Here is a 20,622-nt window from a genome sequence, read left to right as displayed (position 1 = left end):
TTCACTACATTTCACCAGCTTGTGGTTGTATAAATGAATGCTCATCAGTGCAGTTGTAGCTGGTGGTTGTCAAACATTCATCTGCAGAAAGAAGATTAAATGCCAAACTGCATTATTTACATTTTTCTGTTCCTCTTGTTGATTTAGGAAGTGTATTTGGAGTAGGTTTGCAAGTACACACATACTGCCTTATCAGCTAAGGACATTGCCTTGGCAGGACTAGGCTTTCTTTTTGAGCTTGCTCTCTGCTTCTACTAATGAACTAATAAGAAACACCAATAAAAAATACTAAAAACTAGGTCACTGTTGTACCACAAAAGAAATACTTGTTCAGGAATCAAATTAATTATGCAACCATGGATCTAAAGCATGAACTGATGCAGTGAGATCCAGGCAGATGAGTAATGATTATGTTAGAAATCAATTTGAAGAGGGAATAACACATTTATTAAATAAAAATTATAAATAAATAAAGTAAATATGAAAATTGTATCTTTGTATAAATGTAAACAAAATCTAATTTATACTAAAGTGCAGAGTATTCCAAATTATTATATTTAAGGGATGAAGTAGTAAGTTTCAGAAGAAAAAATCCAAATGAAGTAAGATGCAAGTAGAATGCACGGAGAGGAAAAGCAAAAGAAACAGAAGAAAGAAGGGAAAGAATGAGTGAAGAGTCAGAGTAAAGAAGAAGTAAGAATTAGAGTAGGCACAAGGAATATATACTGTATATACAGGAAACTTACATTCTCCTAAACTGGTGTTTATATCTAATAAGAAAAGGTAGACTTATAGAATAGACTTATCCATTATGCCATATGTGACCCTGGACCACAAAACCAGTCTTAAGTCGCTGGGGTATACTTGTAGCAATAGCCAAAAATACATTGCATGGGTCAAAATTATTGATTTTTCTTTTATGCCAAAATCATTAGGAAATTAAGTAAAGATCATGTTCCATGAAGATTTTTAGTCAAATTCCTACTGTAAACATATCAAAATGTAATTTTTGATTAGTAATATGCATTGTTAAGAACCTAATTTGGACAACTTTAAAGGTGATTTTCTCAGTATTTTCATTTTTTTGCACTCTCAGATTTCAGATTTTCAAATAGATGTATCTCGGCCAAATATTGTCCTATCCTAACAAACCACACAACAATAGAAAGCTTATTTATTGAGCTACCATGTGATGTATACATCTTAGTTTTGTAAAATTTAACCTTATGACTGGTTTTGTGGTCCAGGGTCACATATGTTGTTGTACCGACTATAGGGCAGGTTAGGCCCTATCTATAAAAATAGATGTGTGGTTTGGACAAAAATTTTAATTCTATCATCATTCACTCAGTCCCATGTTTTTCCAAACCTGTATGATTTTGTTTCCTTTGTCGAACACAAAAAATAATATTTTAAAGAATTTTAGTAACCAAACAGTTGCTGGTAGCCATTGACTTTCAGGGGGAAAAAATACTATGGTAGTAAATGGCTACCAGCAACTGTTTGGTTGCCAACATTCTTCTTCTTTTGTGTTCAACAAAATAAACTAATTTGTACAGGGTTGGAATGACATGAAGGTGAGTAAATTTTTACAAATTCATATATGGGTGAACTATCCCATTAAAGAAGTTCAATTCCGGAACAAAAGTTTACGGATAATATACTCACCCCATTGTCATTCAAGATGCTCATGTCTTTCTTTATTCGTAAGCATACCTTGTATACTTACCTTGCAATGGTATAGGAATACCAAATTATTGTTTTAAGTGTGAAAATATAGCAGAAGTAGCACCAACATTCAAAAACAATGGACTTGTGACAAGTTACATTATACTGTATGAGTTTATATACTGTATTCCTATTACTGGCAAATTTAAATAAAACAATTAAATGATTAAAAAAAAACATACATTTATTATTAAGATTTTTTAAACTGAATATTTGTACCATTTTTATCCTGTTTGCCAAAAAATAAAAGGGTTTAATTTTCATTTGATTAAAAATAAATACATGTTTAATGCCTTCATGATTCATGAAATAAACTTTATAAACTTCATGAAATGAAAACACAAGAATTTCTGAAAAAAAAAAAAAGAAAAAAAAAAAAGATTGTAGGGCCCTATTGTTCAAAATGTTGAAATTGAGAGTTTTGGACTTATTTTCACTCTTGAAATAAATGTTTTCGTTATTACACAAAGTACCTAAAAAAAGTACCTTTGGCTACCGGCACCATATATCAAAGTTTGACAGATCTAGCACAACAACAACTCAAAAAAAAGTGTTATTTTCATCCCTGGTCTCCCCTACTTCAGCAAATCAATTAAACAACTAGTAAAAAACCCCTCTGTTTTCTAGTAAAAAACGTACTAAAATTTCCCTGAACTCACTTAAATAGAATGTCAGCTGTTGTTTTCTTCTTCTTTAACCTTTTTTTGCATAGGGTTTGTCATGCTTTATCAAGCACATTATTTAAAAAAATGCTTTCAAAACAAGACGATTCAACATGTTAGTTAAAGTGGCAGTGGGATGGGCTAGAGACTGTAAAAGCAAAACAGACTTCTTTAAAAGAAAATTATGCATTTTACTCCTCTATGCTTTATTAAGAGTGGGGGTGTAGCTCACACTTTCTCTTGTATAATCTTTCTTGCATAACCAAACACCATTTCAGGTTTTGTGGTCTCAGGTTCTTGCATTTTGAAGTACATGGTGTAGGCCTTTTTCATCCAACCGACTTGAAACTGGATTAAGAAGGTAAGAATGAAAAAAAATGAGGTATATTATATCTGATTTAACAAAATTAAGATTTTAGGATACTTTTTAAACTGATAACTTAAGGTTCCAAGTCGTAAATGTAAGCCCACAGGTGGTCAAAACTTAAGTTTAAAAAAAAAAAAAGGATATTTAGGTTTATGGCTAAGAAAGTAATTTCTGTTGTTAAAATGTTTTTTCTTGATACTTTATTTAGATTTTTTTTTTTTTCACATTTTACCTAAGGGCAAACCCAGAAATATGAAGAGACATCTGCTGATTTATTTGCTTTTACAAGGTATTAAATCTTTTTTCTTTTTTTCTCTCCTTCTTCATACATTTGATGCATTTGATAAGGGTGTGCAACATTACAATCTATCATCTAATTTTTTGTCTTGCTTTTCTTTTCCTTATTTTAAATTATCTGACCACTGCAGCAATTCAGTTCAGGTTATTTAGTGTCCTTTTGGATTTTGCTGTCTTTTCTTGTTCTGCTTCTTGATCATTTTACAAAATTAGGCCATTCATTTATAGAGCTTTTATTCTTAACGGCAAGTTAATTTAAGTTTAAAATGGTTAGTGCAAATATAGCAAATATCTCCCATGCAGCAACAGGGAGTGTAATTGAATGTGTCAAGTGAGCTCTCCAATTCATTTATTTTTGAATCAATATCACTGATTTTATGTGGGCAACACCCTCTGAATGTACAGTATGAAGCGATGTTACTATGTATGACAAACAAGTCTGTATCCATCCAAGCAAAAATGCATGCAAAAACATCACATAGTTTACTTACTTTGTATGATGCTGAAACACAAATATTTCTGAGGAACTGCAGAGTGAAAGGCCAATGTTCTTTCAAAGTGTTTGTTAATAAGATATTTATATTTCTTTAAACTATGATGACTTGTTTCTAATTTTTCTTTTAATAGATTTTCAATTAATTATGTTATTGTTAAAAGAATATGTTAATGGATCTATTTTATTTATTTTTTAACTACCACTTAATTTTCTTCAACCTTTTCCCCACAGGTGTTCTGCTGTATGATGCTTTGGCGTGGTCTGTGAATATGCCAAGTGAAATTTATGGCACCAAAGGCTCCTGTCTGGTTATACCATGTTCTTTCTACTACTCATCATACCCACCCGAAAACCCACGTAGAGTTGTGTGGTATCAGTGGGCCTCTAGTGGTTATCCTTTAGTTTATGATCCATGGTATCCTAATGATGTCATTGAGATGTTCAGATGGAAAACTAAATTATATGGTGACCCATCAAGAGGGGATTGCAGTCTGCTGATCAAAAACCTGGATTGGTCCCATAGTGGAGAGAGATTATACGCATGGATTGACCCTGAAAATGTTGGCTGGCGTACCTTTGAATTTTATAAAGTCACCTCTACAGTATTTGTTGGAGGTATGTAATTATTTGTGATATTATCTACTGTAATATCTGTGATTGTCTTACCGTAGTGAAATATTGTGTGGTCAGTAACAATAGACACAATCAAATGCTTCTCCCAAATTAATTTTCTCCTAAATAGTTTATTTAAACATTTCAAAATAAAGTCAAGACAGTTTGACAGATTTTTTTATTTTTTTTATTTTATTTTTTAGTTAAAACATTTAAAGGAACACTCCACTTTTTTTGGAAATAGGCTCATTCTCCAACTCCCCCCGAGTTAATAAATTGAGTTTTACCGTTTTGAAATCCATTCAGCCGTTCTCCTGTTCTGGCGATATCACTTTTAGCATAGCTTAGCATAGATTATTGAATCCTATTAGACCAGTAGCATCGCGTTCAAAAATGAACAACGAGATTCGATATTTGTCCTATTTAAAACTTGACTCTTCTGTAGTTATATCGTGTACTAAGACCAGCGGAAATGTAAAGCTGTGGTTTTCTAGGCCGATAGGATTAGGAACTACACTCCCATTCCGGCGTAATAGTCAAGGAAGTTTGCTGCCGTAATATGACCGAAGCAGGCGCAGTAATATCACACAGCGCCTGAAATTAGATCCCAGCTAGGTAACTTCCAATATGACCGGCACTAAGTTTGTGTAATTCCGGTTGTTGCAGCTGTCAGAGTTGCAGCTGGTAAATTGTTAGTGGCTGGATTTACCTGTGTGTGATTAGGTATGGTTATGTATGTGCATTGTAAGGGGCTGTGATAGTAAGTTGAAAACTTACTCTACTACCATGTTTCATAGAATTCCCACGAAAAAAAAAGCAATTCCGACTAATGAATCAATGGCTGGCTGCTCTGAACATAGATCTCAAAACACCGTTAGAAACGATCAAGAAATGGCGTGTTTCCTCAGAGCATTTTGAACCAGATGACTATTTGGATAGTTTTACCGGTACTACAGCACGGCGTCTAAAGGACACGGCCATCCCAACAATCTTCAGAGTACAGACAGGACAACGAGGAGCATCGCCCATGGCTGTAAGTTTAACATGACTAATGGCTATTGTTGGCTAACGTTACCTGTGAAATGCAATCGCTGACTGATTGCAAAATAAAGTTATTGCGAACAGACGGTGGTGTTTTAAAGTGAGTTTTGAGTAAAAGTGTACATCATGAATATAAGCCTGAAAATGCAAACTGTGCATTCACAATCTTTATATTAAATATTGTAGTGGTTGCAGGAATAACTTACTCTTGCAACAGCTGGCCATTAGGTACACTCGGCGTGTGACGTTTTTTCCAGTTTATTTTGTCAAACCGGAAAAAAAATCTACTGCAGGATGCAGCATTGCATCCAAGTCCTCGGATGTTGCGACACATGCCACTTCCTCATCGGGTAGATCGACCCTTGCCATCGATGGCAATACGGTCTCACTCGCGACAACACAGGCACTCACTTTCAGTCGGCATGGGTTGGCAAGCCCCACATTGCACCACCAGCTCGAATCTGCTCTCCTCATCCCTTCTGTCCCAGGCAGTTCAGACACGCTTTCTTGTCTTTCTCGTTCCAAAACCTCAGCTTCAGTGAATTCTGGTTCAAATTGATACGGTTCAGGATCTGCACCAAAGTAAATATCTTCTAAATCATCTCTCACAAATGTCTTCATGGCAAGGAACGCTGCCTGTGCATGCAGTTGGTCACGTTGGATATGTTGACGGAAGTAAGCATTTCCACATGTGCTGTGTGATATTACTGCGCCCGCTTCGGCAGCAAACTTCCTTGACTATTACGCCGGAATGGGCGTGTAGTTCCTAATCTTATCGGCCTAGAAAACCGCAGCTTTACATTTCCGCTGGTCTTAGTACACGATATAACTACAGAAGAGTCAAGTTTTAAATAGGACAAATATCGAAACTCGTTGGTCATTTTTGAACGCGATGCTACTGGGCTAATAGGATTCAATGATTTATGCTAAGCTATGCTAAAAGTGACATCGCCACAACAGGAGAACGGCTGAATGGATTTCAAAACGGTAAAAATCAACTTATTAACTCGGGGGGAGTTGGAGAATGAGCCTATTTCCAAAAAAAGTGGAGTGTTCCTTTAACGAAAAGGGAAGTTTATGTTTCAAAGCTATATAAGACAAAACATCTTAGACACTTTCTGGTTGTCAAACTTTGTGAAATATTTTTTATTTGACACAATATGAGAGGAACTGACTCCATACATCGACAGTGGTGGCCAAATATAGGTAAAAAAGATGGTTTTAGATCAGTTATTTCTATCTTTTTCTGTAGTGTGTCAGTAGGAAATATCAGTTTACATTTCCAAACATTCATTTTGCCATTAATTGTAATCTAGTGAGAATTTTGTTTGCAAAAGGAGTCGGACAACAGCCTGTGCTCCACACAGAGATCTAATCTCATCATCATCCAGTCTGTCTGGAATGACATGAAGAAACAGATCAAACCGAGAAAGACTAAATCCAGAAGAACTGTGTCCAAAATGCTTTAAGAGACCCTACCTGCAAAGCTACCTGAAAAACTATAAACATGCACCTTTAGGGCAAAAGCTGCTTTAAACGCAAAGGATGGTCAAACCAAATGTTAATTTAATTGATATAAAAAATCAGTTTATGACATTATTTTTGATAGCATTCTTATTTCACAGCATATTTACACAAGTGCCTGCTTTTACCAGTACTGTTGCTTTGCAGGTGTCACGAATCTGGTCGGTGCTCCACGGACCATCCACCACCAGATGTCACCCTCACCTTTTCAGACTCTCGCACTGTCATTGTGCATGTTGGACTACACCTCCCATCCTCCACCGCGCTGATTGCGTCAGCCCTGTGACCAATCAGGCGCTCTATAAAACCCCCGGACTTCCTTGTACAGATTATGGATTGTTGTATTTCTATGTTGTCAGTTACTCCTAGTTTTCCTAGCTCTCCTTGATATCGTCTCCTGCCTCGTCTTCCCGTTCACGTTGTCAGCCGCCTGCCTTTTGGACTATCGCTTGGTTACTGGATTATTCTCTCTGATCGCCCCTCACGGACATTGTTCGCCTTTGATCTGGACTTACGCCTGTTTCTCGACTTCCCTTTTGCCTGCCGTCTTTATGTCTGTTTGTCCCTGTTATGACCCTGCCTGCCTGACCATGTTTCTGAACCAGCCTGGTAATAAATGCTTGCATATGGATCCGCTTGTCTCTCGTCACTCACTCCTCGTTACAGAACAATCCATCCCAACAGGATCCAGCAGCTTCACCACCGGACATTCTCAGGATATGGACACCGACAGGACTCTTTCTCGAGTTAAACAAGGACCAGGCACACTTGAACAATACATCCGTGAGTTTTTGGCCATCTCAAATTACTCCACTCTCCTAGATTGTTCGATCATTGAAATATTCTGTGATGGCGTGAACCAACCCCTCCGTTCACAACTCAGACGCGAGGGTCCGCGCTCATCTCTGGCTGCCTTTCTGAACTTTGCCTTTTTGTGTGTGGGTTCGCCGTGTACCGTGGGGGTCGCGGAAAGGGAACGCGACAACGCGGTAATGGCGACCGCGCGTCCCACTTGCAAACTAGTGGTCTTGCCGGATCACGACGCCACAAACCTGTTTGCCGCCTGGATCGCTCGTGAAATGGCGGCCGTATCAGAGTATGCTCAAACTTTGATGGCGTCAGCTGAGCTCGCGCATCCGATGGCGGCCGCGCCGATGTGCGAGATAGCAGCGACGGTGGATTCCGTTCGCAAGATGCCAGCTAAAGCAGAGCTTCATCATCTCACAACTAACATACAAGAGCCTTACCAAGTTGCAGCTGCGTCTCCTGTGTTCAATCAAGTTTTCAGTTCTAGTCAAGTTAAAGCTGTGTTTCCTGAGTCCAGTCAAGTTAGAGCTGTGTTTCCTGAGTCCAGTCAAGTTAAAGCTGTGTTTCCTGAGTCCAGTCAAGTTAAAGCTGTGTTTCCTGAGTCCAGTCAAGTTAAAGCTGTGTTTCCTGAGTCCAGTCAAGTTAAAGCTGTGTTTCCTGTGTCAAGTCAAGTTTCTAAGGCAAGTCAAGTTAAAGCTGTGTTTCCTGAGTCCAGTCAAGTTAAAGCTGTGTTTCCTGAGTCCAGTCAAGTTACAGCCGTCTTTCCCGAGCCAAGTACTGTCAAGATGGCCGTCATTCCAGAGCCAGCTCACATGATGGCCCACGTACGGGACTTATCGCTAATGGCTGTACGGACAGCTAGGATGGTACTTCATCACATCCCAGCAGCTACAGCTGTCGATCCTGAGTCAAGTCACATTACAGCTGACGATCCTGAGCCAAGTCACATTACAGCTGTGGATCCTGAGTCAAGTCAATTTACAGCTGTCGTTCCTGAGTCAAGTCACTTTACAGCTGTCGTTCCTGAGTCAAGTCACATTACAGCTGACGATCCTGAGTCAAGTCACATTACAGCTGTCGTTCCTGAGTCAAGTCACATTACAGCTGACGATCCTGAGCCAAGTCACATTACAGCTGACGATCCTGAGCCAAGTCACATTACAGCTGTCGATCCTGAGTCAAGTCACTTTACAGCTGTCGCTCCTGAGTCAAGTCACTTTACAGCTGTCGTTCCTGAGTCAAGTCACATTACAGCTGACGATCCTGAGCCAAGTCACATTACAGCTGACGATCCTGAGTCAAGTCACATTACAGCTGACGATCCTGAGCCAAGTCACATTACAGCTGTCGATCCTGAGTCAAGTCACATTACAGCTGACATTCCTGAGTCAAGTCACGTTACCGCTGTCACTTCTGAGTCAAGTCACGTTACCACTGTCATTCCTGAGTCAAGCCACGCAGAGCCAACGCTTCCCAGTCACACGCCCACTAACCCGATGGGTCTTCCACCTTCTACAGCACTTCCCCTAATGGCAATTGCCATTTTGAGTGTGTGGTCTGCACACTGCATTGCAGAGGCCTCACCTATCCACATGTCCGCTGCGCCTATACCTCTTTTGGAGGTGGCGTGCTTAGCGGGACTCCCTGCTCTGCCCGCACCTCCGAGGCTTCACGCTCTGCCTGCTCCATCAAGGCTTCATGCTCAGCCTGCACCGCCTAGACTTTCTGTCATCCCTGCCACGGCTATGAAGGCCGCCCCTGAAGTCCCTGTCAGCCTAGTCATGACTATGGAGGCGGCGTTCCCCCCTGAACTCTCTGTTTCTTCCCCTGCTCTGTCTACCTCCTCTGTTTCTGTTCTCCCCAGGTCCCAGTCCGCGACGCGGCTGCCTGTTCCGCCCTGGTGGGCTCCTATGCCGGCTGCTCCGCCCTGGGGGTCCCCTGCTCTGTTTGCTCTGTCTGTTCCGCCCTGGTGGGCTTCTGCTCTGTCGGTTTCGCCCTGGAGGGCTCCTGCGCCTCCTGTTCCGCCCTGGAGGGCTTCTGCGCTTCCTGTTCCGCTCTGGAGGGCTCCTAAGCCTCCTGCTCCGCCCTGGAGAGCTGCTGAACCTCCTGCTCCGCCCCGGTGGGCCGCTCCGCCTCCTGCTCCGCCCTGGAGAGCTGCTGAACCTCCTGCTCTGCCCCGGTGGGCTACTCAGCCTCCTGCTCCGCCCTGGAGGGCTCCCGAGCCTCCTGCTCTGCCTCCGGCTCTGTCCTGGAAGGTCTTTGCCCAGCCGGTTCGGCCTCAAGTCTCCTGGCCCCCCCACCGCTCCCCTGGACTGTTTTTCTGTTTTTTCTGTTGGAGCGTCTGGAAGCCGCTCCTTGGGGAGGGGTTATGTCACGAATCTGGTCGGTGCTCCACGGACCATCCACCACCAGATGTCACCCTCACCTTTTCAGACTCTCGCACTGTCATTGTGCATGTTGGACTACACCTCCCATCCTCCACCGCGCTGATTGCGTCAGCCCTGTGACCAATCAGGCGCTCTATAAAACCCCCGGACTTCCTTGTACAGATTATGGATTGTTGTATTTCTATGTTGTCAGTTACTCCTAGTTTTCCGAGCTCTCCTTGATATCGTCTCCTGCCTCGTCTTCCCGTTCACGTTGTCAGCCGCCTGCCTTTTGGACTATCGCTTGGTTACTGGATTATTCTCTCTGATGATCGCCCCTCACGGACATTGTTCGCCTTTGATCTGGACTTACGCCTGTTTCTCGACTTCCCTTTTGCCTGCCGTCTTTATGTCTGTTTGTCCCTGTTATGACCCTGCCTGCCTGACCATGTTTCTGAACCAGCCTGGTAATAAATGCTTGCATATGGATCCGCTTGTCTCTCGTCACTCACTCCTCGTTACAGCAGGTATGGTTTCTTGAAGCATCTTGGAGATGTTTCCACAGTCCTTCTGCCTTTAGTCTCAGTTTGTTCTGTTTCTACATGTCATTCCAGACACACGATGATGATTAGATCAGATCTCTGTGTGAAGCACTGACTCCTTGTAAAAACAAAAATCTCACTGGATTATAACAATTAATGGCAAAATGAATGTTTGGAAATGTAAACTGATATTTACTACTGACAGAAAGATTTAAATAACTGTCATAAAAAAGCATTTTTTTAACAGGTGAAAATACTAAGAATTTTGGCCACCACTGTATGAAAACTTGAGATTAGTTAATTTAAAAATAATAACAAATAATAAATAAAATATTATGTTCAAATTTTGTTTCTGTCCATTATAGGAAGTCCTCAGCAGCCCAGCATCAGTATTTATGGAGGTGAAAGGACGGGTGACAGCATCACAGTAGAATGTTCAACTTCCCACTCATGTCCATACAGCAAACCAAGCATTACTCTGAGTGGTATAGACGGAACTGATCAAATCTGGGATCAGTCTTTTAATAATGGCCGGTGGAAAACCACTCTGACACGCACAGGTGTCGTAAAGTCAGAACACTTGACAATTAGGTGTGTAATAACACATTATGGTGGCATAACAGTGACAGCTACAAAGCACAAAAGTGCACAATGTAAGTAAACACATACATGAATGGCTTTGTGTGCTATTAGCTGTAAGTTCACTTTAAATAATCAGTTTTTTTTCCTGATCATTAGTTTTTTAATTTAATATTGAAAACAGAAAAATTTGAAAAATTTCCTTTTTTTCATTTTTCAATTTTTCAAATTTTCAAAAAAGAAAAAGAAAAACGAAAAAAAAAAGGAAAAGATATTATGCTTTATTTTAAGTTTACATTCAGGGCTAGAAAATGATTAAATGACTTGAATTTCCGATCTCTGCTTGTGGGCAATAAAATGTCCCTTTCCCCTGATTGGTCAACCAAGTTTAAAACCATGCAGTCATTATCTCTTCCACAGTTTCGCGCAGCAGAAAACACAGTAATGCTGCTACAGTTATATGCAATATAACTCATATAGCTTAATTTTTTTTTTCATTGGTAAATTTTAGGGGTCATGTTGAATAGCCACTATAAAATAGCACATCTCAGTTACAAGAATCAAACCCATGAAATAACACTTTGAACAATAAAGCCAGAGTATTTATTTATTTATGCAATATGATAATTATTAGCTTTATAATTACAACTAAAGTTGATACTGATTGTATATGAAATGTGATTCATGTTTTAAACAAAACATTTTAAATACAGTAATGTGAAAGGAATTACAGAAAATCATACTTGGAATATAAAAGGATTATTGCTAGTAAGTCATAATGTTTATGAAGGAGATATCCAACCGATTCATTCAAAACTCCGATTCATGGTCGCATGGCTTTGCCACACAGCCTTTGATATGTCAGCTCAATAAAAGAGACAATGTGCCAAAGATGCGGGTGAATAAATTAATATTTAGTCTAATAACTTCTATTATTTAATAACTTCTATTCTATTTCTTGCGTCAAATTTATGCCTACAGAGGTAAGCCCTGTCTATAGGCTCTGCCCTGGTGCAGGCTAATACATATTAGTCTGGTTGTTTGATAAAAAAAGTAATCCAATATGGTTGCAATCAATGCGTTAAGAATCTTAACGCATTGATTGCAACCATTTTTGAATACAACTGTAGCAGTATGATTGTGTTTTCTGCTATGCGAAACTGTGGAAGAACTAATGACTGACTATAATGTTTGGTTGATCAATCAGTGGAAAGGGGCGTTTTTATTCCCGCCCACATGCAGAGATCAGAAATTCAAGCTGTTTATTCATTTTACTAGCCATGAAAGTAAAAACAGAAAATCAAGCATAATTCTTGTTTTTTTCGTTTTTTTTTTTTTTTTTTTAAATAATTGAAAAATGAAAAAAAGGAACCATTTTTGTATTTGTCTGTTTTTAATATTGAATTTTAAAAAAAGAATGATCGGAAGATACCCTGTTCTTAAATGTCACATTGAAACCTATTACAATATTTCAATTCAATTTCAGGTGTTCCTCAAAAAATATCGATTGAGCCTAAACTGCCAGATGTCACAGTGGGCATTGCAAAGAAATTTACTTGTAGTGTCCACCATTTCTGCCAGAATGAGCCAACCATCACATGGAACTATAAGAACATGCAGGTCATAAAGAAGGAAAAAACTTTTTCTGGTTTAAATTGGATCAGCTCTTCCAACATTGACTTTATGGCTGCAAAAGAAGATAATGGGAAGCAGTTAATATGCGCTGCAAAATATTCTGGAAGAGACGTTCAAACATCTGTTATTTTACATGTACAACGTGAGTCATTTGTTAGCATCATGTTTAATGTGTGTGATTTCTCTTTGGGTATCTTTACCAGTTTCTTTTTTTTTTCTGTAAACATTATACTTTATAACGTCTTATTGACTTACTTTCTAAAAATGTTTACCATTCAAAACAGGTTATTTTACTTTCAAAACAGCAATACCTTTGCATAACAGTATGTTTATACAAACAGTATGTTTATAGAATGTTTAATATAGATTAATATAGATTATTTAAAAAAAAAAAAAAATCATTTTTTGTTTATTCTACCACTCAGCCATTAAATATTCTCCAACTGTTGTATCACAGGTATTCTGCTGTATGATGCTTTGGGATGGGAAGTGAGTATGCCGAAAGACATTCACGGTCTCAAAGGTTCCTGTCTGGTTATACCATGTTCTTTCAAATATAAATCAAACCCTCCCAAAAACCCACGTAGGGTTGTGTGGTATCAGCGAGACTCTAAAGGTTCACCTTTAGTTTATGATCCATTGCATCCAAACAACTTCAATGAGAAATTTAGAGGAAAAACTGATTTATATGGAGAATCTGACTGGGATTGCAGTCTGTTGATCAAAAACCTGGAACCGTCCCACAATGGAGAGAAATTATACACAAGGATTGACCCTGAAAATATTGCATGGCAAAACTTTATAATTGATGATGCTACCTCTACAGTTCTTGTTGATGGTATGTAAATATTCTTTGAATAATATGGCTCCTCTGTAATATCTATGATTTTGTAGCTGTAGTAGATTATTATGTGGCCAGTAACAATAGACACAATAAATACTCCCAAATAAAATCTTCCGAACTGAGTTCTTTTTAACCAGTTTATTCGTTTAAATAGCATTTAAAAATAAAGAGAAGGCTATTTGCCCCAAATAGAATGTTTATACATGTCTTTGAATTATATATATATATATATATTTCCCTATCAGTCGGTTCCTTCGACGTCTCGTCGAGACCGACGAATTGGGATATCGCCTGGATAGACCAATCTACTTTGTGTGTATACAAACGAGCCAATGAATATTGGCATGCATGATTGCAGCCAGCTGCGGCTGATCACAGCGTGAGCATATAATGCACAGCAGGTGCATGCATCATCAAGCTTTCGCTGAGGAGCTGGACCATTTCTACAGTGGGACGAGTCAGAAGCACATCTACCTCCTTTCACTTTTGTGTTGGCGGCATGGCGCTTCAGCGGCGTGGTCTTCCATGTTGAGAAGCACACAGCTGGTTTTCACCACCCACCTTCTGTGTTGCTGCGGCCATCTCCCCTGTGCGCCTCAGCACTAAAAGAGCAAATTCCTATAAGAGCAATTTCAAGTTAAAAGAGCGAATTTCTAAAGGAGCTCCACGGGTTGAGCGTCTTTTTAAAGACGAGGCAACATGCCTTTCTCCCCGTGCGTTTCTGGATGCGGCCGTTTCCTGGCGCCGGGTGATGGCCACGCACACTGCCTCACGTGTCTGGGCCTTCAACACGCTGAGGCAGCGTTCGTGGATGAGTCATGTCCCCATTGTGGGAGGATGACCATCGCGGAGTTGCGGACCAGACTCCGCTTCCTGCAAAGGGGCGGGGTTCCAGTCCCTCTGCCCAGATCGAACGTTTCTCCAGGCAAACGCCGGGGGGGCGTTACCTCTGGAAGCAGGGGGCTGCTCAGTCTGACGGTGACGGTGAGGAATTCCACACTCAACATACAGACGCCCTGACCCCGCCCCGGTCTGACAACGAGACTTCGGGACGGGGTCCCTGCCCTCCCTTCGCTGCTCCCCCGCGGGTACATCAGTGGTCCCCCTTGTGCCGCTTGTTCACTTTCTGGGAGCCTGGAAAGAGCTTCCCAGCCCATCTTGCTGGCTCCTTCGGACCATCACTTTCGGCTATGCGATTCAGTTCGCCCGGCGCCCTCCCAAATTCAGAGGTGTCCACTTCACCTCAGTCAGGGCCGCAGATGCTCCCATCTTGCGTGCAGAGATACAGCCGGTCCCTCCAGCCGACATGAGGACGGGCTTTTACAGCTTTTTTTCAATCCTTCCGCGCCACAGACCCTTTCTGCAGTTCGCGTTCGAAGGCAGGGCATATCAGTACACGGTCCTGCCCTTCGGGCTGTCCCTCTCCCCCCGTGTCTTCACGAAGGTCACGGAGGTGGCCCTTGTTCCCCTCAGAGAACAGGGCATTCGCATTCTCAACTACCTCGACGACTGGCTCATTCTAGCACAGTCTCGGGATCAGCTATGCGAACACGGGGACCTGGTGCTCACACACCTCAGCCAGTTGGGTCTTCGGGTCAACTGGGAAAAGAGCAAACTCTCTCCAACACAGAGAATCTCTTTTCTCGGTATGGAACTGGACTCGGTCAGCCAGACAGCACGCCTCACGCAGGAACGTGCTCAGTCAGTGTTGAACTGCCTGGATACGTTCAAGAGCAGGACGGCGGTCCCACTGAAACAATTTCAGAAGCTCCTGGGGCATATGGCAGCAGCAGCAGCGGTTACACCGCTGGGGCTGCTCCATATGAGACCGCTTCAACACTGGCTTCATGGCCGAGTCCCGAGGAGAGCGTGGCTTCGCGGTTCTCACCGGGTTCGAATAACACCGGCTTGCCGCCAGACTTTCATCCCGTGGTCAGACCTCTCATTTCTACGGGCAGGAGTACCCATGGAACAGGTCTCGAGGCATGCTGTGGTACACACAGATGCCTCCATCACCGGGTGGGGAGCCACGTACGACGGACAGGCAGTTTCAGGGGTTTGGATGGGCCCCCAGCTGACTTGGCACATCAACTGCCTCGAGTTGCTTGCAGTACGTCTCGCCCTGCTTCGCCTCAAGGGGCACCTATGTGGCAAACACGTGCTGGTCCGTACGGACAATATTGCGACCGTTGCGTACATCAACCGACAAGACGGTCTACGCTCCCGTCGCATGTCGCAACTTGCCCGTCATCTCCTCTTGTGGAGTCAGAAGCACCTGAGGTCGCTTCGTGCCATTCACATTCCCGGGTTGCTCAACCGTGTGGCCGACGAACTCTCACGAGCTGCGCTTCCCGGAGAGTGGAGACTCCACCCCCAGTCGGTTCAGCTGATTTGGAGACGCTTCGGCGAGGCTCAAGTAGATCTGTTCGCCTCCCCGGAGACAGCCCACTGCCAGCTCTTTTTCTCCCTGACCAAGGGCACACTCGGCACGGACGCACTGGCATGCAGCTGGCCGCAGGGCCTCCGCAAGTATGCGTTTCCCCCAGTGAGCCTTCTCGCACAGGTACTGTGCAAGATCAGGGAGGACGAGGAGCAGGTCCTTCTGGTAGCTCCCTATTGGCCCACTCGGACCTGGTTCTCCGAGCTCATGCTCCTCGCGACAGCCCCTCCCTGGCAAAGAGGAAGGATCTTCTGACTCAGAGACGGGCCCTCACTCGATGAATCCTTCAGAACCGGTAGAGGGCTAGGCTCTACGTAGAGACTTAATTGCATCTCTTACAAATTCCACATTGCGCCCTAGAGGCTGTGTGTTTCCCCGGTAGTACTTCTACCAGTATATGAGGGTTCAATCACCTCCAATCTTCCATATAAACCTGAATTGAGTTATATGGGTGTTGCTACGAACCTCCTATGGGAAGGACGTGAGCTCCGCATATCCCCAGTGCTCCAGCTTCACTGAAGTAGGTGGTGCTTGTTATACAGTGACTGGCTCTCCTTGATGCGAGCCCCTAGCCAAAGCCAGTAACGGGACCCAGGGGGGCCCGCTCAGGACACTGGAAGGGGCAGCAGCCACGGCGCTTTGTTAGGGATCCCAATTCGTCGGTCTCGACGAGACGTCGAAGGAACCGACTGATAGGGAACGTCTCGGTTACGTATTGTAACCCTCGTTCCCTGAAGGAGGGAACGGAGACGTCTCGTCCCGTCGCCGTGGCTCCTGTACCACCGCTGTACGGCCGGGCCTGTCCCAGCTCCTCAGCGAAACCTTGATGATGCATGCACCTGCTGCGCATTATATGCTCACGCTGTGATCAGCCGCAGCTGGCTGCAATCATGCATGCCAATATTCATTGGCTCGTTTGTATACACACGAAGTAGATTGGTCTATCCAGGCGATATCCCAATTCGTCGGTCTCGACGAGACGTCTCCGTTCCCTCCTTCAGGGAACGAGGGTTACAATACGTAACCGAGACGATATATATAATAAAACAAGTGGCATGGTTAAAAATAATAATAAAAAATGGCTCAGATAAGCTTTGTCTGAATAGTTTTTGAGGCCAGTGTAAATGTAAAAAATATTATATAATGTACTAATTCTAATGTTTCTGTCAATTAAAGCGACTCCACAGCAGCCCAGCATCAGCATTTATGGAGGTGAAAGAACAGGTGAAACCATCACAGTAGAATGTTCAGCTTTCCACACGTGCCCATACAGCAAACCAACCATTACTCTGAACGGTATAGAAGGAACTGATGAAATCAGGGATGAGTCTATAAAAGACGGCCTGTGGAATATCACTGTGACACGCACAGGTGTCATAAAGGCAGAACACTTGACTATTAATTGTTTAGTAACACATTATGGTGGCATAACAGTGACAGCTACAAAAGATAAAAGTGCAGAATGTGAGTAAACACAAACATAAACTGCTTTGTGTGATTTTAACTGTTAAGTTTACTTTAAATGTCACAGTGGAACCAATTACAAGATTTCAATTTAATTTCAGGTGTTCATCAAAAAATAATGATTGAGCCAGAAATGGCAGATGTCACAGTGGGCATTGCAAAGAAATTTACTTGTAGTGTCTACCATTCCTGCCAGGAAGAGCCAACCATTACATGGAACTATAAGAACATGCAGGTCACAACGGAGGAAAAAACACTTTCTGGTTTAAATTGGGTCAGCTATTCCAACATTACCTTTATGGCTGCAAAAGAAGATAATGGGAAGGAGTTGATATGCACTGCAAAATTTTCTGGAGGAGACATTACAACTTCTGTTGTTTTACATGTACAACGTGATGCCATTTGTAATTAGTTTAATTGCTTTCAAGACAGCAATTCTTTTGCATAACAGTATGTTTATACAAGCTAAAAACCCGATGTTTAATATAGATGTATAAGATAAATTGTTTATTCTACCACTTAGTCATTAAATATTCTCCAACTTCTGTATCTACAAAAGATAAAAGTGCAGAATAAAAGAGCTGCTTTGTGTGCTATTAACTGTAACTTCACTTTAAATGTCACATTGAGACAAAATGTGAGTAAACAAATGTGTCATGCAGTAAGTTCACTTTAAATATCACAGTAGAACTTATTACAAGATTTATTTTAAATTCCAGGTGTTCATAATAACATATCCACTGAGCCTGAACTGGCAGATGTCACAGAGGGCATCGCAAAGAACCTAATTGTGAGCATCATGTATGTAATTTGATCTCTATGGGTCTAGTTATTAAAGTGGTATTTGATATATTCTTGTTTTTTCTTTTTTACTTTAAAGAAATTTGTGTCTCATTAGTCAATAATCATTATGCCATTCTTGCCTTGATTGATTGTGGTAGATGTTTCCTGCTTGTACAGTTGAGGGTCAAAAGTTTACACCCCCCTTGCAGAATATGCAAAATGTTATTTTACCAAAACAGGTGGGATCATACAAAATGCATGTTATTAGGGGCCAAGCACCGAAAGTGAGATGGCACCATATTGTATCCGTTGGCATTCTCATTCTTCTTCCGTTTCTTCCACCATTGAGTCTTTGACAGCCCATAGAACCACTTGCAGGAAAGTTGTGTAATTTGGCACACTGATTGAGGAGAGTCTTAATATTAACCATAGCAAATTTGAGTCTCTAACTCAAACTCTCTAGCACCACCACTTGTCCAAAATTTCACTCATGTTTATGCTAGTTACTTTTAAAATGCTATATTTGAAAATGGCTTATTGTAATGTTAAGTGTATTGTAAAGTGACCTCAAAATATTCCTTGGGTCAAGCCGAGAACATTGATACCAATTATGCCAAAATTGGCTGAACTTGCTGTCCTCCATTTTAAATATTGTAAAAAAAAAAAAAAAAAAAAAAAACTTCTCCTAGACCGCTGGTCCAATTTTCACCAAATTTGACTTGGATCATCTTCAGACCATGCTGACAGAAAGTTACACATTTTGTGTTGATATCCGAAACTGTTTTCATTTAACAGCTACATTATAACTTTCTTCTGTATCTGTTTAAATTTTCCTTTAAGGGTTATGATTCTGATGTAGATTTTACCAAACGCCTGATGAAACTATGTCATCAGGTGCCTGTGCTCTGACAGATGGATAATGTGGTTTGAGTACGGATTGCATCATTTTTTCATCCCACCTGTTCAACATTGTTTTATTAAAAAACAACAATGTAAAATTGACAATGAAAACAAAGCATTTTTGCATTATGCTTCAAGAAGTGTTTCAATTTTAGTCTTTTTGGAGTCTGTATTTGTATTGACTATAACATGCTTTTATGTTTCTCACATTATTCTGTAGAATCGAAATAACACTTTTTTATGCTTTCTTGAAATTGACGCTTGTGCTACCATCCTTAAAAATAAAAACATACATTGTCTCAAAGACGATTGCTTGGATATCCACACACACACACACACACACACACACACATATATATATATATATATATATATATATATATATATATATATATATATATATATTATTTTCTTTTCTCTTATATTGTGGTCAGTAATGCTAAAAGGCAAGGATAAAAAAAAAAAAAAAAAAAAAAAAAACCAAAGAAGGATTTTCCCGTGCGTAAATGTTACGGGTGTTTTACCTATATATTGCGCTTCATTTGGGTTGTCTTTTAGGGTTAACGGAAGTGTCTGTAGGATTGCTGGATATTGTCCCGGCAGACTTAAAGGTCCACTGAAGTGCCTTGAAACACGCAGCGTTATTCTATGTGGTGATGTACTTTTAACTGAAACATTATCGCCCAGCCCCGCCCACTAATTTTGAATAGCCAATAGCGTTCCATTTATATCTGCTCCGGCCAGAGCCGTTGAGCTCGGTAAAGCCGCATTTGTAAGCTTATGATAGCCACAGGCTAATAAATTACCCCACATATTCAATATGAAACTCTTGCTAAAACGAAATAGTGATCATAATCATGCTGAGGCTAATACATGCCGATCTCACATATGAGCGCATATGATCTGCTCCGGGTTAATGCGTCTCTGTGTAGGGGGCGGGACACTACGGACTCTAGAGAGCATTTGATTGGACAGAACGTTTGATGAGAAACTGAAGTGCACGGTGATATCATCAAAATCCTTGATTCATATTGGCGGAAGTGACGAGACTGTAAGTTTTGAATGCCCATATCTTGTAAACGCGAATTTTGTCTTTGTTTTGAAGCACACTAGCTTATAGATAATCTTAAGGCTAATATATTCATACTAAAAGCCAAAAAAGTTTAATTTTGATTTCAGGGGGACTTTAAGTCAATGTTGCTGGCACGACAGACCTATCCGCCTTTTCCTGATTCCATTAGTTTTTCGATTTACTCTAACAAAATAGCTAGGACAGGTGTTTATTTTAGATAAAAACATATTCCAAAAGTGGAAAATTTAGTGCTTAAGCCTATGTATACTAACGAATGCAAAATTATATGACGTTCTTGAGTTGATTGGACGGCATATCGACCGGGAAGTACGCAGCTCCAATATCACCAATATCAAATACCAATATCGCTCGCTTTCCGGACCTTCGAGGACATTCCACGCTGATTAGCAGGTCAGAGGTAGGTATAGGAACGCACTTTAGAAATAAGGAGCATCTGTATCAA

At 41.2% G+C, this 20,622-nt stretch overlaps 1 protein-coding gene across 1 annotated transcript; it reads left to right on the top strand.

Moving 5' to 3' along the window:
* Nucleotides 1-3,009: 3,009 nt before the first annotated feature.
* LOC141285318 (sialoadhesin-like) lies at nucleotides 3,010-19,096 on the top strand. Its single transcript, XM_073818343.1, has 6 exons — nucleotides 3,010-3,046; nucleotides 3,782-4,165; nucleotides 10,808-11,095; nucleotides 12,508-12,798; nucleotides 17,506-17,789; nucleotides 19,028-19,096. Exons 1-6 carry the CDS (start codon nucleotides 3,010-3,012, stop codon nucleotides 19,094-19,096), a joined length of 1,353 nt encoding a protein of 450 aa, XP_073674444.1.
* The last annotated feature ends 1,526 nt before the right edge of the window (nucleotides 19,097-20,622 follow it).

This window comes from Garra rufa, chromosome 14, assembly GCF_049309525.1.
Source record: "Garra rufa chromosome 14, GarRuf1.0, whole genome shotgun sequence".
NCBI classification, from domain to species: Eukaryota; Metazoa; Chordata; class Actinopteri; order Cypriniformes; family Cyprinidae; genus Garra; species Garra rufa.
Note: the sequence above shows the minus strand (reverse complement) of the source record. Positions and strands in the feature narration are given on the sequence as shown.

Excerpts from the sequence above, each read along its gene's own strand:
- LOC141285318 (XM_073818343.1), top strand. The coding sequence starts at position 3,010 with ATGAAGAGACATCTGCTGATTTATTTGCTTTTACAAG. Across the intron at positions 4,166-10,807 it reads CTCTACAGTATTTGTTGGAG|GAAGTCCTCAGCAGCCCAGC; the intron begins GTATGTAATTAT and ends TGTCCATTATAG. Across the intron at positions 12,799-17,505 it reads TGTTATTTTACATGTACAAC|GTGTTCATCAAAAAATAATG; the intron begins GTGAGTCATTTG and ends ATTTAATTTCAG.